The 17,916-nt window shown below is 37.5% G+C and overlaps 1 protein-coding gene and 1 pseudogene across 1 annotated transcript; both read right to left on the bottom strand.

The window, feature by feature from the left end:
- Positions 1-9,135: 9,135 nt before the first annotated feature.
- LOC120146448 lies at positions 9,136-11,498 on the bottom strand (annotated as a pseudogene).
- A 2,342-nt stretch (positions 11,499-13,840) lies between these two features.
- LOC120146463 (receptor-like protein kinase FERONIA) lies at positions 13,841-16,861 on the bottom strand. The gene has a single exon (XM_039160008.1). The coding sequence runs from the start codon at positions 16,744-16,746 to the stop codon at positions 13,969-13,971; it is 2,778 nt and encodes a 925-aa protein (XP_039015939.1). The 5' UTR covers positions 16,747-16,861; the 3' UTR covers positions 13,841-13,968.
- Positions 16,862-17,916: the final 1,055 nt, after the last annotated feature.

Below are 17,916 nucleotides of genomic sequence, written 5' to 3'. Positions count from 1 at the left end.
GCTTCGATGATGGTAAGTTTCCTCGCTCTGTTCTCTTTGCTTTTTGTTGCTGCTGTGGATCGTTGTGGTAGCCTTCTGTTTTCTTTCTATGTTATTTTATTGCTCTTGTGGTTGTTCTCTCTCTTTCTGTTGTGTGTTGTTGTTTGTAGGGTCGCCTTATATAGGCCTCAAAGATCGATGTAATGATGACGAGATCCGGTGAGTCACCGAACCTATGGTGGTAACTCACCATAGACCAGTGTGTTGCGTGGTCTATGTTCGTCTTCTAGATCCTTCGGGATAACTCTGGAGAGGCTTCAATCATTGTGGCAGCGCCTGGTTGGAGCGATGGAGGCGGTGACCGGAATAGGCATTAGGGTTACAATGAGCACCCTAGGGTTTCTACCGGTTCATTTTTGGCCCTTGGAACTATCTCTGATCGAATGGTCGAGCTGTTGGCAGCACTGGAACGGTTAGTGGAAACCCTGGCTGTTGATGGGTTTCTCGCACAGGCTTGCTAGAATTGGGCCTGACTCGGTTGCTGGGCCTGGATTAGATATGTTGTGCTTAAGTATGAATTAGGCTCAGATTGATTATAATCGGGCCTAAAATTAAACTTGTAACTTGGGCCTGTGTGTCTTGCTTTGTAACCGGGCCTTTGGGTTTTGTAAATAATAATATTTATAATTTATATATTAATATATATAATAATATATAATAACACTCGGACGAAAACTAGTGTCTACAATCTATTTACAGAAATGGGATAAGCTCTTCAGGAGGTTCTTCCAGCTTGTGCATCACCTCTGATTTTTCAAGGGCCAGCTTAGCGAGTCAATCAGTACATCGAATCTCTTATCTCCGAGTATGTCTAACTTCGGATATCCAGGATTCCTTCATAATTTTTTTCACAATCTTTGAAAATCACTTCTTTTTGTAGATCTTCGATTCTCTCCTTATTCAAGGCATCAACTGTCCATTTAGCATCGGTCTCAACAATCAAACTTCTCGCTCCCGGGGTATTCGTAAGGATCATCCATTGACAGATTCTCCAAATCTCTGCTATCGCACGGTTGGATTTTTTGATGTTAACCAAGAAGCCTTGGACCCATTTTCCATTATATTCTCTTAATTGTCATATCCCGAATCTTGGGTTAAATTAGAAAGTTTTTAATTTTTTTTGTGTTTAATCATGAATTATTAAAAGTTCAGGCCTAAGGGTATAATTTAACCAATTTTCTTTACGGTAGTTTAAAAGCTCCCACTTTTTCTTTCTTTTCTTTCTTTCTTTCTTTCCCTCTAGTACTTGCTCTATCTCCCCCAAATAGTATCTCCATGGTTTTACTTTTTATTTTAGTTTTTCTTCGATTTATCATTAATTGTGAGGTGGTGTTCAACACCTATGGCACCATTTCCTTCGTCTTGTCGACTCCGTTCATTTGATGTCCTTGGATTATCATTCTCTATTATTGTTTGCAACCGATGAAGGTTCGAGTACTCGGTTTTCATTAAAAATTAGAACTCTATTGATCTTTTTGGAAAACCGATATTTGTACTCTCACGTCTTTGGATATCTCACCAGTACACCATGATCACTCCCGTTCTACTCAGTTCGAGTCCGCTCGTTTGTCCCGAAATTTGCATTCTCGATTCACATGACCTAATACTACTGATCGTGGGAAACGTAAGGCCTAGTCGATATGGATTATCTCTTATAAGTTTGTTATCTATACCTGCTCTATATTCTCGATATATTATGCTATTGTATTATGTGTTACCGTTTGAAAAAATTATCGTAATAATCCGATTACAATTATTTGTGGCATTTTTTATTTCTGAATAATGTTGCATCACTCATGATCAACATACTGATGCATCCCTGGTTCTTCTTGGACTTAGCCCCATTCTGATTATGCATAGCATTTATTCACCATCCTGGTTCTACGTCGAATTTATTCCCCGTCCTGATTCTGCAAGGGCTTAGTCCCCGTCCTGATTTTGCATGAGATTATATCCCCGTCCAGATTCTGCGTGGGATTATATCTCCATCATGATTCTGTTTGAGATCCTCATATGATGGCTAAATCCCCATTCTGATTTCTGCTTCTGACTGGGATCATTTTCGGAGGAAATGTCCCCATCCTGTTTATCCGCCACAAGATGTATGGTTGTGTATTATTGATGTTGCACTTAAATGGTTAAATCTTGATGTTACTATTTATGCATTATTGTGTTGTTATATATTAATGATATTTCTGTTTATGATAGAGGACACACTGAGCTTTGTAGCTCACTTTGTTTCTGTTTTTCCTTTTCAGATTATCCAGTTATAGGACCAGTTTGGCTATCGGATGTGAGGTCTCGATTGTATACAGAATGGGTTTAAAATTTATTTTTAACCTTTTTAAATATGACATGATTTTACTTCTGAAATTCGTACTTGGTAAATGCTTTTAAAAGGATTTATTAAATAGATTTCGCTCGTGAACCATTTTTGTGATCAGCGTGGTCACTCTGATTCAGTTGTAACTCCTAGGCTGGGTCTAGGGGGTTACATTTAGTGGTATCAGAGTACATATTTAAATTCTCGAACTGTGCAACCTGCTATAATTCTGAGAATTTGTTTAAAACAAATTTGCAACAGGATTTTTAGAAAAGTATAAAAAATGATTTTTGAAAACCAATGCCAGAAGATTTTCAAGTATTTTCTGAAATGATAGAGAGTCCGACACCTTTATGGAAAGTTACTACGTTTCTGTAATGATAGTTTAATACTTAATATATAGTCTTGAGTCTGGTTTGGATGTTTGACGTCGTTTAGACACCTTAATTGGCTATTTCGAGTGTATGGTCTAAACTTTTGCAATTAAGTCAAATAACTATCAACATTCACTGATAGGGGGAGTCAACATATACCTCAATTGAAATAGTTAAGTCAACTCCTGAAGTAGAAAAAGTAGAGATATATGTTCTTGATTTTTTTAACACTTTTCAATCATCCTCGACTAAACTTCATTAGTAATTCTTAATTTATTCTTAATTTTATCCTTAAAATAAGATGTGTAAATATCGGGTTTTCAACATTATGTTCAGTTTTATATGGGAAACTCTGATCGAAATCTCTAGACATATTATAAAATATTTCCTAAGAAGTAACTCGTAGGAATTTTATATATCATATAACTAAATGTTCTTCCAAGTACATCTCGATTGTGAGTTTGATAAAATTCGGTTTTATGTGACAATATAAGAATATAAATAGATTCATGTAATAACGCTAACCTGTTCGAGTTCTTATTCTGTCACATCATGGTTTTCTATTGAAAAGAATGATTTTTGACCAATATTATATATGAAACGCTTGAGCTGCCAAAGATTTGTGTAAAGTTTTACATGCCATAATGAAATATTATTTTAGTATGAACTATTTTGAATTCTTTCAAATCATCTGTATATTAATTCTAATATCTACTAATATCTTCCTCATTCGGTTAATAAATATGATATTTATATCGTTCCAATTAACCAAGTGCTTGTGAGTATATTCGGTTCCTCCTCTCCAAATGAAATTTTGGTTCAGACTGTCCAGCTTATTGTTTATGGCCTTTGGTAGCATGGAGATAACCTTTCCCTTCCACCCAGCCATCCGTTTCATAACTTTATCGATTATTGGAGTATTCGTGTTTGTTGTTGCCCTTTTATGAATAATAGGCACACCCAAATATACTCCAAGGTTATCCATATGCAGGATTCCACCAATTTAACTTAGATAGTTTGTTGTTTCGACATTCAGGTTCAGAGAAGTGAATATCTTGGACTTTTGGAAGTTTATTTCTAAACCCAGTGCCTGACTGAGGCATATTAAGCATTCATGGACTTTGCTCACTTGCTCTGCTGAATCTTCAAAGAATAGAAGTAGATCATCAGCAAAGAAATAAATGACTAATAATAGTACCTCCTTTAGATAGTTTTATTGATTTCCATTGTTTAATTTCCTCCTTCTCAAGGATCATATGTGATAAATGTTCCATGATTAGAATGAAAAGATAGAGAGATAAAGGGTCTTCCCATTCCACAGAGGTTCGATGGTACTGGATTTTATGCAGAGCATAATAATATAGATAGTTTCATTGAAAAAATTAGAATATTTTAACGTTTTCTATAAGAAATTCAAATTCACTTTATCATACGTTTTTTGAATATCAATCTTCATGATCACTGCCCCTTTACGTCCTTGGATATTTATGAGTATATGTCCTATTTCTCGGACAATGAGGATATTATCGATTGCGTTTTTGACCGGTAAGAAACTATTTTGGTACAGGTCAATCAATCTTTGTAGAGTCGGTCTCAGACGGTTAACCAGAATTTTGGCTAAAATTTTGTAGGAAGTGTTAAATAGGCTAATAGGTCGAAACAAAGATAATATGTCTGCTCTCACGGTTTTCGAAATCAAAACTAAATACACCTTTAAAACCTAAATGTCCACCTTCCCCGACTTGAGAGCATCTCTAACAGATTGAAATAAAGTTTCACGAACAGTATCTCAACATTTTTTATAAATGATTGGCTGGATCCTATTAGGATCTGGGGCCTTCAGATTTTTCATTGAAAATAACACAACTTTGATTTCCTCGATCGAAATATCTCTGGTTAGTTCTATTCTCTCCATATCTTTCATTTGTGGTCTAAACTCTGTCTAGAGAATGAACAGCCTTGTTAGTGAATAAATTTATGTAATAATCCACAATATGATTTGTGAGTTTTGTTTATCGGTGGTCTAAGTTGCATCCACCAGAAGATATCAAATCTTGTTTCGTATTCGTTTAATCTTAGTCGTGAGATAAAAAAATCTAGTATTCCTTTATCCTATTAGCACCCAATCCAGCCTAGATTTTCGAAGCCAAAGAATTTCTTCATGATTTAGTATCTTATGATATTCCTCATTTAAAATTCTTTTTCAGTTCTTGAAGACGAGTGGCCCTAAGGTAATTAGGGGATCTTTTCATACCTTTCAACCGTTTTGGAGGTTTCTTTTCTTTTTGAATGTAACACCCTAAAGCCGATTGGGCCTAAAGTGTCACACGAGACTACCGAGGTAACCACTGATTTTTAAAACATGTTCATTTTCTTTTTAAACATACTGAATGGTATAATAATAAAACATAAATATTGATATAAAAAATATTTTACAAAACCAAAGCTCCGTGACATATAATTTTAAAAAATAATATATCTTGAAGTTTACAACTCAAATACATAAGTAAGGTTCTATGAATACATATGCCCACTAAAGCCATAGTACAATACTCTGTCGAAGATGATGGAAGTCCTGCCGTGATGGTGTTCCGCGAACTGCCCAAGCTACTGACCTACTAACGGAAAACATCGAAGGCCGAGCTTACAACACCCAGTAGTATAATCGGTAATCTAGAACAATATAAGAATTTCATAAACATAGACATGCTGAGACGTGGTACTAAGCAGTAGGTACATGCATGACCTAGATTAAGTGCTACCTACTTAAGGCTTTACTACTCTATCACTGAATTAGGGGTCTTACACTTCCCTTAATCCTCTGCTAAGGGCCTCGCCATGAGTATACCTCTAAAGGGTCTCTAACCCTAACAATTGAACATACTACGTATTATCTAAATGCAAACCTGACATACTGTGCATTATCTGAATACAAACCTAACTAGTAATTGGTCTCACATAGCTATCAGACACTAGTTACTGAGGGAATCCCGATGTCATATAACATAAGTGTAATTTCCACAAAACATACTGAATGATCTCTTAGTCCTCGCATAGCCATAAGGTAGATCACTGAGGGGAACCCGGTGTCACATAGCATCGGTACAATTCCCACACAAATTGAAGCATTGACTCTGTCTCACATAGCCTTTAAGTCAAGCTTTAACATATCTAACATACTGAACTGATGGGACTACACATGCATGACTAACACAAACAAACATGAGAAAGGTCTGGTGGTGTGGTCGGAGCAATTTACGTGCATCTCGGTGCAACACCCCGGCTTACCTTGAATATGAAATAGCCTAAGGGTAAGAACCATAATTTACGTGCATCGGAAGCTTACCCAACTGAACTTAAATGACGTAACTACCCATTCATAACTAAGTCTCAAAGCCCACACAACACTGACATCGCTAACCCACTATTCGTGAGTGTTCGGGTCTCACATCCTAGTTAGCCCCTAAAGCGCCTCGCGCACTGACAATGCCTCCACTAGGGCAACTAAGGTAACCTGGGTAGATCTTAACATGGATGGACTCACTAAACTGAAGTCAACATCAAACTGGTTGTTATCTTTCTCATTCTCTCATCTAGAATGTTATACGAAGGCTTACTTATTATCGGCTAAACTGGCTCAGGTTAATTCTGAGTAGCGGTACTCTATTCGAACTTATCGTACTTCTCTTCAGAACTTCTTGAACTAAAAAGAGCGATTTACTCTTCCTGGGTTCACTAACACTCTCGAAGCTCATGCTTTTCGCTACTAGCAAATCGGACATATACATCGTACTACTTATCGGATGTCTCACGTAACAATCCTTGGTCCCAACTATTCGTATGCGTCCTCAATCAAAGATACTTCGATGTATTTTTCCTAATATGGTTACATCTTTTGTAACCTACTCCTATGAGTGTTTCTAATTATATTTGGCCATTTATGTCCCCCACGAACTAAGTTCCACCATTACAAATTATCTTTAACTCTTACTAGCATAGATTAACTTATTCATTTAGGCAAATAAGGGTATTTGAGTAATTTTGCGTGGTACACAACTTCTCTATCACATTATTCATATACTACACCACCCGCTTGCAAGCATGTCCTTCACAACAATCCATCACTCACGAATATTCGATACGCGCTCCTTTGAGGGTACTTTTAAGGTTTCTTACTCACTAAGGGTATTTTAATAATTTAAGCTACCTAGGGGCATTTGGGTCATTTCATAATTTAGGAGCCCTTCCTAAGCTTACTTGTACATTTTATTGCAATCTATAGACATTCAGATGCAACTAGAGATGTTTTGAATCTTTTGGTGTTGAAGAGGTTTGGTAATGTTCTCACAGATTGATACTCGCAATATTGGCACTCACAGTATCGGTACTGCAAAAATAGTGTCGATACTTAAGGGGCAGTATCGATACTCTCTGCTAAAAACCCTAATTTTTACCTCGATTTAACCAATATTGATATTGTTCATCCCAGTATTGATACTTGAACTTTGAAATAGGTATTTTAGACTTGAGAAACACTTGAAAATCATCCTAAAGGCCATAGTTTGATTCTAAATCACACATTAAAATTTTCGGGAGTTAACTAGGGTCCTGAGGTGTCATAAAACACATTAATAACACCTAAAAATCCTTAAATCTTGAAATCAAATTTCAACCCTAATATACTCAACTACACAAATCTTAGCAAATACTTGTGATTTATGAAATCTTAATACTCCAAAGGAATAAAAATACACTACCTTGACTTTAAAAACCCGAAATGAACCTCCTTTAGCTAACAATCACCCTTCTCAAGGCTTGGATGAAGAAAACTCCTCTTTTTCTTGCAAAATAGAACCCAAAGCTTGAACTTCAAAAATGAGATTGCTAGGGGGTTTATTAGGACGAAAATGAAGTATAAAGGAGTTCAAGATCTTACCTTACTATGGAACTTGGAGAGGGAATGAAGAAAGAAGAGAAATGAAGAAGAAGAAATAAGGAGAAGAGAAATGGGAATGAATCTACGTCCAAAACATAATAAAAATCCCAAAATCATCTTCCATTTCTCTCAATGGTCTAATTACACTTTTAGTCCTTGTTCTTTTATCTTATATTTAAAAATTCCCTATTTGTGGCTAATTGGGCCTAAATATAACCCAATTAAACCTAACAACTTAAATCATGAAATCTACGGGATCTACTTATCTCTCGGTAAACTCAAAACTACTAGCCCAGAATTTGGGGTGTTACATTGAAGATTTTATCAATCGTTGCTTCTTTCCAAATTTTGACTTCTTTCGTTTTAAGCACAACTTCGACTATCGAATGTTTTTTCATGTCCCAAGCTATCTTGAACACCATGTTAAAATCAGGGCGATTTATCCAAATGACTTCAAATCTAAACGACCTTCTTTCTTTGCCAAGAGGGAGAACAAGGTTCGTGTTAAGGAGGATAGGATGATGGTCTGAGTAGTGTCTAAGCAAACTGGTAGTGTACAAGTTAGGGAACGCCTCGATGGGCTCGGTATTGTGAAGTGCTCTGTCAAGGCATTCCTGTAAAATTACTGGTCCCCTAGAACGTTTTATCCAAGTAAATTTATTAATCGTCTAACCTGCGTCAAGTAGATTACATCTATCCCAGTGTTCCCGGAATTTGATAATACAATCAACACAATTTTCACTGCACCCTTCTTTTTTCTTCAGAGACTCGATTCCATTAAAATCTCCTATGGCAATCCAGTGTTCGTCCACATTATCTGAATAAATTCTCAGATTTTCCAAAAATTCCGTTTTTTTTGTTTGTGTGTGATTGCACATAAGCAAAGGAAGTAAGCCAAAATTTTCATTCATTCTCCATCTTGTAGCGCACCGCTTGATCAGTGTAGTATCTAATCTTCGCTTTTAACTTGACTCTAGTACTACAAGACAGTTAGTCCCCTGCGTATTCCTTGCGCCGGGACCATTTATAGTGATTAAAGGAAGCATTTCTTTTTCTTTTTATATCCTGAATTCAAACGGTTGTATTTATAGAGTGTATAACATCAATTATTAGAAAAAATATGTACATATATAACATTATAATCACCCAAATTATTAGAAAAACATTAAACCATTCTTTAGAAGGAAAAAAAACATCCGACGTAGACCAGCACGTCCGCTTTGGTCCCTGCACGTCAGTTGTCGGTAAAAATCAATCACACCGTGCACAAAACACTACAAAATTGTGGACTTATTTGTTCTTAGAAGAAGACGTTGTATTATTAGCTGACCAACAGGTCATTTTCTTCGGCACTCCTAAGCTCCACCTCAGTTTTCTAATTGATTGGTCATTAGACTCCTTCAAGAGAGTGAATTCTAATGAATTCATTAAATTAATTTGTTTACAAACACATCGACTCCAAAAACTACACAGCTTCATCAATGGTTTGGGGCCGATCAATTGTATCACCAACTTCGACGACCGTCGATTTTGCTTCTGCAGCTTCTTGCAACTGCAGTGCAAACTCAAGCATTCCCACCACATCTCCCATATTTGGCCTTTCCACTCCCACATCGTCTAGGCATTTTTTGGCAATCTCAACAAATATTCTTAAACTCTGCTGCAATTTTACCTTTCAAGTAAGGATCGATGATTTGCTCGATGGCGTCATTCTCTGCACACTTGAGAGCCCACCCGGCTAAACCTATTTGATCATATTCTAAACTTACGTTAACTGCGGGTCTAGCATACAGGACTTCGAATAGCATCACTCCGTATGAGTACACATCGGATTTCTCCGTGAGTCGTAGCCTCTGAAAATACTCTGGATCCATGTATCCGAAAGTTCCTTTCACCATAGTTGTGATTGGAACATTTTCCAATAAAATCGGACTCATTTTTGATAACCCAAAATTCGAGACTTTAGCTACCCATGTCTCATCCAACAAAATATTAGTGGTCTTAACATCTCGGTGAATGATTCTCTGAACTGCACCTGAATGAAGGTACTCTAATCCACGAGCTTCACCGATAGAGATTTTCAACCTTTGCTTCCATGGGAGAGGGATGTGATCGTTGTTATAGAGGTGATGACGAAGAGTTCCATTCACCATATAATCATAAGCGAGAATCATCTCATTGTCTTCGTCACAATAACCTATAAGGGACACAAGCTTGATGTAGCGAAGCTGAGAGAGCATCTTGATCTCGGCCCAAAACTCATTCTCACCTTGGTGGGACTTGGAATGGAGTCGCTTGATTGCAACCTCGTCTTGAATACCAGGATGCGACCATTGTACTCGTTGCCGAAGCCATCGCGACCTACAACGAGATCATCGTCGAAGTTATTTGTTGCAATGAGGATGTCGGCAAGTGAAAAGTGCTTGCATCGAATCGGTGAAACTTTTTGTTTGTCTTTGGATTCCATACGGCACAAAAGATGTTTCCTTTTCCAGAAAACAAAGGAAAAGATCAGAACGATTGATAATATGCTGATTACGTAGCTCCCATGACGACCCTTTTCCGTTTAAAAAATTTCCCCTTCTTTGGTTGCTTCTGCTTTAACTTTGGGATCGTAAGAACCATTTCTGGTCGAGGGTTTGGAGCGGCAAGACTACCATCCGAGTTGTTTAGCTTGAAAATTTCCAAACCATTCAAAATCGCATCATAAAACACCGGGTTTTGTCGCGTTTGTGGATGCATTGCCACCCAAAGATCAATATCACTTTGTGGCACCCACACAACATAATCTTCGTAGATTGGGATGCCATTACACCAATAACATCCATGGCTTCCTCAGCGGTATGATTATTAATAAATATACCGAATACACGCTGGTTCACTTTCTGTATATCTCGAGAGTTCTAGCAAAAACGAAGCTTAAAGAGGTAGTAAAACCAAGAATCAGCTGTGAAAAGCCAAGTAAGGTTGTAATTCATGTTAATACTTGCTTTAGGCCCCATACTACGAGAGGTTTTGTATACAGTTTCTGGTGCCGTATACGCTGGGGTGGCCTGGGTGTATTTGACTGTTGCGTCAGGCTGTTTAGACGCGACTCCAGATGCTGCTCCAAAGATATAGTCATCATCTTGATACCATGTTTGAAACATTCCTGAATCGTCTACATTTAAAACATCTCTTCCACCTACATTAAGCCGATAAGCGATTTCCAAAGCAGTGGAGTCATCAGGCTCGAAAAATGAATTATCGGAGCCTACTAAGGGATCAGGAGAGCCGGTATAGAGATTTGCGGGCATGGGAACGACTTCAATCCCATTGACAAAAGTGAAAGAATTTGGTGACGGGGCGAAGGTGACATCCAGCATCCGCTTGTTACCAACGGTGATGACGAATTCTTTGATAATGAAGGCTCGTGGTGGACTTGCAGCAGCAGAAGCTAGAAATGCACAGAAATTGCTCAAGAGGGTGTAATTGTTAGCAGTGACAGAGAAGAAGTGGTTATATTAAGGCCAGGTTAGTCATTTGGATACAAGTATAGACGAAGGAACTTGGGGCCTGGTGAAACGGAGAATTTATACGTGAACTCGCCATGAAAGATACGAGCTGTCATTTAAGGAACTTCAGTGACAGAGAGTTGTTGATACGAAGCAACGGATGTAAAAGAAGAGGCATTAGAATATCGATCATCATCATCGCCAACCCAATTTCTGCCGTCGTAGTAGGATGTAGTGTTGGACGAAGCGCCATAGTTCAAAAGTATGTTATCTGTAGGAGTATAAGGAGCTGAACTTGTTATGGAAACTGAAGAGAAAAGGCGATGGCCATAATTAAGGATAGCATTGTTGTTTTAATGTCATTTCTAGAAGCCCTGCAACTTTGGAGATTTATATAGAAGAGACTGGGTTGGAGGTCAATTGTGTATCAAACTGTGATCTACCACTTCCAGCTAAGGCTTAATGGATTGAAAATGTAAATAAGATTTGAACGATCGGAAATAGTGACTCCTCCATAGACTTGTCGCATATATAAGAATTTCCAAAAGTAATGACATTTCAGTTGACCAGTGTTTAATGAGACAACGATTTTAGTGGTCGGCTCATGAGTGTTTTTGTTGTTGTTAAGAAGCATGCATCTATAGATAAATGCTTGATTTTGAAGGTGAGAATATGTAACTTTTGAATTAAGGGAGGAAGAAGAAATGAAGGTCAGCTGGAATAGATAAATAAGCGGACGTAACTCGCAATGCTGGCAGAGTCAATAAATTTAGACTGTTAATCAATATTTTAAAAATTAAAACATGTAAAAGGTTGTAGAAATGAGGGTAAATTACTTATTTTATCATTTAATTATTTTTTAAAAAATTATACTTAATAATATTTCACAACTAAAAGTAGATATCATTAATTAATCAAATATCAACTTGCGATCAATTTTTTCGGTGGATGTCAAGTTGCTAACAATCTTACGTCCTTTTTCCGATACTGGAGGCCCAATTCTTTGAAGAATGACGTAGTGTGATAACGAATATGGATCGGACGTCAATTATGCACATGGGTAGTCGATTGCATGCAAGGCATTAAGGCAAGATCTTTATTTGAGTGGCAGCTAATGAATTGGGTTTGGACGTATATATGGAGGTTGAAATGTCAAATGGATTGGCACATGGGTTGTCTTTGTTTCAACTTATATATATATATATATATTGCATCGCCTGGGTTTGGAATCTGTTTGTGCTTGGTTGGGGAAGAAAAATAATGATGAGAAAGTATGTGTGTGTTGCCATTACAGTGCTCCTAGTGTTCTGCAATTCTTCTAGAGCTTTGTCAATGGAAATCAACAGCAGCAGAAGCACCTCCATCATCGCCGATGATCCCGACTTGGAGTTCCCGATGGATTCTCACAGCAGTAGATTCCTCAAGAGTGGCGATTCTGTGGTTGGGGATGCACTCTTTCGTTCCAAACCAGATACAAATTGTGCGAGAGGTAAACCTTATAGGGACTGCCTCCCGCAAAGGAACCCCCACAAAAAACCTGAACACTGTGCTACATACAAACGTGATTGCGGTGGCGGAAGGTGAAAGACGAATTCAACTGTTTCTACTAGTCGAGTTGCTTTTCTTTCTAATCTGTTAGCCTCATATCATGTGTGCACTACTCATCATATTTACTACCTTTTTCATTTTGTTAGCATGTGTTTGTAGTCGAGATCTTAAGGAATAATAATAATTTATTTACTATTAAAGTTGTTTAATTCACGTAAATTTATAAATTTATTTTAATTTGATATAAAATATTATATATAAATTTCAATTTATATAATATGTCACAATTAAGTATATTTATCAAACATAAAAATGTAAATGCTTTTATATATTCATTTTACGGTTCATTAATCAAATCTTTAACTTAGATTTCGTTAAGATGGGATGGTATTATAGAATTACGCTACATCAACACTAGAAAATAAAAAAAAATGTTATGTAAAGTTTTAAAAAGAATAAAAATACATTAAAGAATCGAGTATCATAAAATGAATTCAAATATTTTAATTTTTATTATAAATTTATAATGAAAATTAAGTGATTAATAGTATGTAACGATATTAGAATTTCATATAATTAAACTATAATAAAATTTAAATTTAAAATATAATAAAAATTTATCAAACCTTAAAGTTAATATAAACAAAAATTTTGAAAAAGTTAAAAAAATATTAAATTTAAAGATTAAATATTTTTAACCTAAATTGAAAAGGGAAAAAAAACATGCCGACAAACGACTACAGATATTGAAGTGAACCACACCTTGTGAATTATTTTGACAACGATTTTTCTCTAAATCTTAAAAAAAAAACCCTCAAATCACTTCATCCACCCACCACCACCACCACCACCACCACCACCACCACCACCACCACCACCACGTACGTCTTTGTTATCATTAGTAACCATTAATAAACTACCTACTCAACATCTGTTACATTAATTATCTCAAGTGCTAAGTTCAGCGAAATAGGGCAAGTTACTGTGCATCTGGCAAATTAATATTTCTATTATTGAATATAATTGAGTTCATCCTAAACTGATTTATGACATCATATTTAATTTAATAGTTAATAATAATATAAATATCATTTGATCTAAACACTCAAAATAAGAGTACATGAAATTACCTTGAAACATCTTATATTACAATACATTTTTTTCTTGAATTCTAAGTAAAAATTATTTTGGATCTTTCTCGAATCAACTTAGAATTACTATGAAGATTACTAATCAACAAGCTGCAGGTTTCGTTCATCGTCCTTGGGGATCTCTAATCTGGGAGAATACTGCCTTGGACGAGTGTTTACCAGAATCCTTGGTAATAAAACTTTGTTCATCACTTGTTGTCAAACTGAAAGTACTAATGCTCCTGGAATTCATCACATGGTCGCCAATGCTACTGAACACTTCCCCACTGTCATCTTCCATTGCATAGGCTGCAAAAGGTGTCTCCTCATCGAAGTCTCCTTCAAAACCGGCACCGGCATTAGGCGTAAGCCCCTCCTCCACGAGTTCTTGCAACTGAAGTGCGAACTGTAGGCCCCATACCACGGCATCCATCGATGGCCTCTTGGATCCTTCTTCATTCAAGCAACTCATTACCACTTCAATGAACTTTTTCGAACACTCGGGTACAATCTTACCTTTCAAAAATGGATCGATGATTTTGTGAAGTGTTCCATTTTGATGGCATTGTTGAAACCATGGTGCTAAGCTTACCTGAGCCTTCTCAGCAGAGCGGCTAAGGGGTGGCCTAGCACATAATATTTCACAGAGGACCACTCCGAATGAATATAAATCGGATTTTTCTGTCAGTTGTCCACGACGAGAATACTCGGGATCCAAGTATCCGAAACTGCCTTTCACCACTGTGCTAACATGAGTTTGCGATATGTTGGTCGGGCCAACTCTAGACAAGCCAAAATCCGAAACCTTAGCCACCCATTTCTCATCCAATAAGATATTTGTCGTCTTGACGTCTCGATGAATGATTGTGTGTTTAGCACCCGAGTGAAGATACTGCAACCCGATTGCAGCACCAAGACAAATCTCTAGCCGTTGTTTCCATGGAAGAGGAGGGTTTTCTGTGTTGTAAAGATGATCACGAAGTGTTCCATTGGCCATGTAATCGTACACGAGGATCATCTCTTCGTCATCGTTGCAGTAGCCTATCAATGAGACCAAATGGACGTGGCGTAGCTGGGAAAGCATCTCGATCTCGGTCCTGAATTCGTGAGCACCTTGTTGAGACCCCGGGTTCAACCGCTTGATTGCAACTGGTGTAGCCCCACCGTCGATGAATCCTTTGTACACATTGCCGAAACCTCCGACGCCGACGATGAAAACATCGTCGAAGTTGTGGGTTGCAGCTTTGATCTCCGCCAGTGAAAAGTAGCGACAAAGATCGGAAGGCAGAGATGAGCCACGAGACTTGGTTGACTTGGACGATTTCACAGTAGAGGAATACTGACTCAGCTGTAAAACTCCCTTGGTGTCTTTGACTCTCATCTTTCGACGGAAAATGAAGAAACAAAGAAGAGAAAGAACGACGAAGCCCGATATTGCGCCTCCCACGATGCCAAAAACTGCTTTGTTCTTCTTCTTGGAATTGATTGAAGTTTGCGGTGAATTTCCTAGTTCATTTACCGGTAATGGATCAGGATTAGGTCCAGCCAGAACAAAACTTTTGCTCAGTTTGAAGATTTCCAGGCCATTCAAGATTGCATCAGAATAAAGAGTTCCCCAAGCTGGCGAAGGATGCAAAGCAACAGACAGATTTTGCTGTTTTTGGTTTCCTCGTGTTCCTATTGCCACTACGTAATCCCTGTATACTGGAAACCCATGCCCACCACTCCATACTATAACATCAGCGTGAGTCTCCGCAGCTAAATTAGCCAAGAAGATCTCAAAGACTCGATCACCTTGTTGAGTTATCTCATTTTGGAACTCGCAAAAATGTAACCTTACAAAGTAATTGAACTCAGAATCAACAGGAAACTCCCAGGTGAGATTGTAGTTCTCATTCTCTGTCTTGTTCGTTCCCATGCTCCTGGCAGTTGTATAAACCTCCTTTGGAGCAGTGAAGGATGGGGTTTCACTGCTGAAGGTGAGCTCAGTACTGGTATTAACAGGAAGAGCACTTGGTTTCATTATTGTCACATAGTCGACGTCACTTAACCAGTGCCGGAACATCTCATAATCTTTTCCTGGCGAGAGTTCGCTCCCACCAACGTTGATTCGGTACATCTTCTCAAAGGCTTTGTTATTTTCCAGGGGGTACAATTTTCCCTGGGCCTGGCCTGTAAAAGTTACCCCATCTTCATCTCCGGCTGCTGCATAATATAGATGGGATGGCATGGAAACAACTTCGATTCCATTGATGAAGGCATAAGAATGAGTGATATCAGGACTTGGAGTGAAGATTAAGTTTAAACTTTGATAATCATCAACATATAAACAATATTCTTTGACAACTGTAGGTTCACGACGAGCATGAAGTAAAGCACTGAAGTTGCTGAGAAGGGTAAAAGGACCAGCTTTAACAGAGAAGAAAGCTTTATTAGAAGGGTCTTCTGCAAAGCCTGGATACGAAGTTGGATAGAAGTAGAAGCGAATGAACTTTGGGCCAGCGGTGAGGGGAATTGAATAGTTGAACTCTGAATAAGATAGACGTGCTGTGGAATAAGGGCGCGGATCAACCGATGAGGGCAGTTGGGATTCAAGTTTAACCGCTGATGATTTGTTCTTATTGTTTGGTTGCTCTATGAGGATGAATTTTCCACCGACATCTCCGACCCAAGGACGGCCATCAAAAGATTGGCCACTCGTGGAAGAACCACAATCAATTGTGATGTTTTCTGTAGGGATGTAAGGGGTAACATGGATATCTCCTGTTACGGGAACGACAAGGTATTGGACGAAGAAGAAGAGGCAGGGAAGCAGGAGAAACAAGAGGTTTTGAAGGCAAAAACTACTTTTGCTTGAATTCTCCATTGTAAGGAAAAAACAGAGAACCAGACAGAGATGCATATGAAGAAAGGGATAAAAGATGTATAAAGCTTGCAAATGAAAACTGCAGTAGGACAGTGCAGGCAAGATTCTGTTACTGAATTACATTTGAATTTTCCTACAACATTTCCCTTCTTCCACGTTTGTTTTCATTTGTTTAGTCAATTTACTACAATTCCACATTTGTTTTGTATATACAATTTGTAGAATGATGTATATTAGATTAAATGTCACTGAAAACCATTTGGAAATATCTCTGTTATGTTACTATCATTACACCATACGGGTCATGGACGACTCTGTTGTTGGTGCTACACCTTTGGGCACGGCATTGTTGAAATGTTGATGCTATTTTTCAGTGAATAATGTACCGTAAAGACAGACGAAAACGTGTCGTACAAGGTCTTGAATGAAGAAGAGGAGGCAGGGAAACAGGAGAAATAAGAGGTTTTGAAGGCAAAATGCCAAAAACTGCTTCTTTTGCTTGAATTCTCCATTGTAGGGGAAAAACAGAGAACCAGAGAGAGATGCATATGAAGAAAGGGATAAAAGATGAACAAAGCTTGCAAACGAATACCGTAGTAGGGCAGTGCAGGCAAGATTATATTACTGCATTCTTTCTCACAACATTCTCTGTTTCCCTTCTACGTCTGTTTTCATTTGGTCAGTCAATTTACTACAGTTCCATTTTTTTTTCTATACTAGATTAAATGTTACGAAAAATCATTTGGAAATTTCTCTGCTATGTTATGGGCCATGGAGGACTCTGCCCTCTTGGCAGGACATTGTTGGTGCTATTTATCAGATAAGACGCTGATGTACGAAAAAATAGACATCTTTAGAGACTCGCTTTTTAGATATTTTGTTTTACTGGAAGTGAATGGCGCTGACAAGTCAATGCTTGTGAGCTTCTAATATTCACAACTACCCTATCTTCTTTTGTTTAATAAAATATGAATTAATAAACGCCTTCAATAGGAAAACAAAATATTTTACGGTAATTAAGCATCTAGTATTTGAATTATCAGTTTTATTCTATTTTAGTATCTAAACTTTCAATATTTTTAAAATCATACATAAAGTTTAGTTTTTTGTTTCATTTGAATACTAATGTTCAAAATTTAACGTTAAATTTTAAAAAATTGAAAGTTTAAGTACTAAAATGGGTTAAAGTTGATAGTTCAGGTATTA

Source organism: Hibiscus syriacus, unplaced genomic scaffold (genome assembly GCF_006381635.1).
Source record: "Hibiscus syriacus cultivar Baekdansim isolate YM2019G1 unplaced genomic scaffold, ASM638163v2 tig00110926_pilon, whole genome shotgun sequence".
Lineage (NCBI taxonomy): Eukaryota > Viridiplantae > Streptophyta > Magnoliopsida > Malvales > Malvaceae > Hibiscus > Hibiscus syriacus.
Note: the sequence above shows the minus strand (reverse complement) of the source record. Positions and strands in the feature narration are given on the sequence as shown.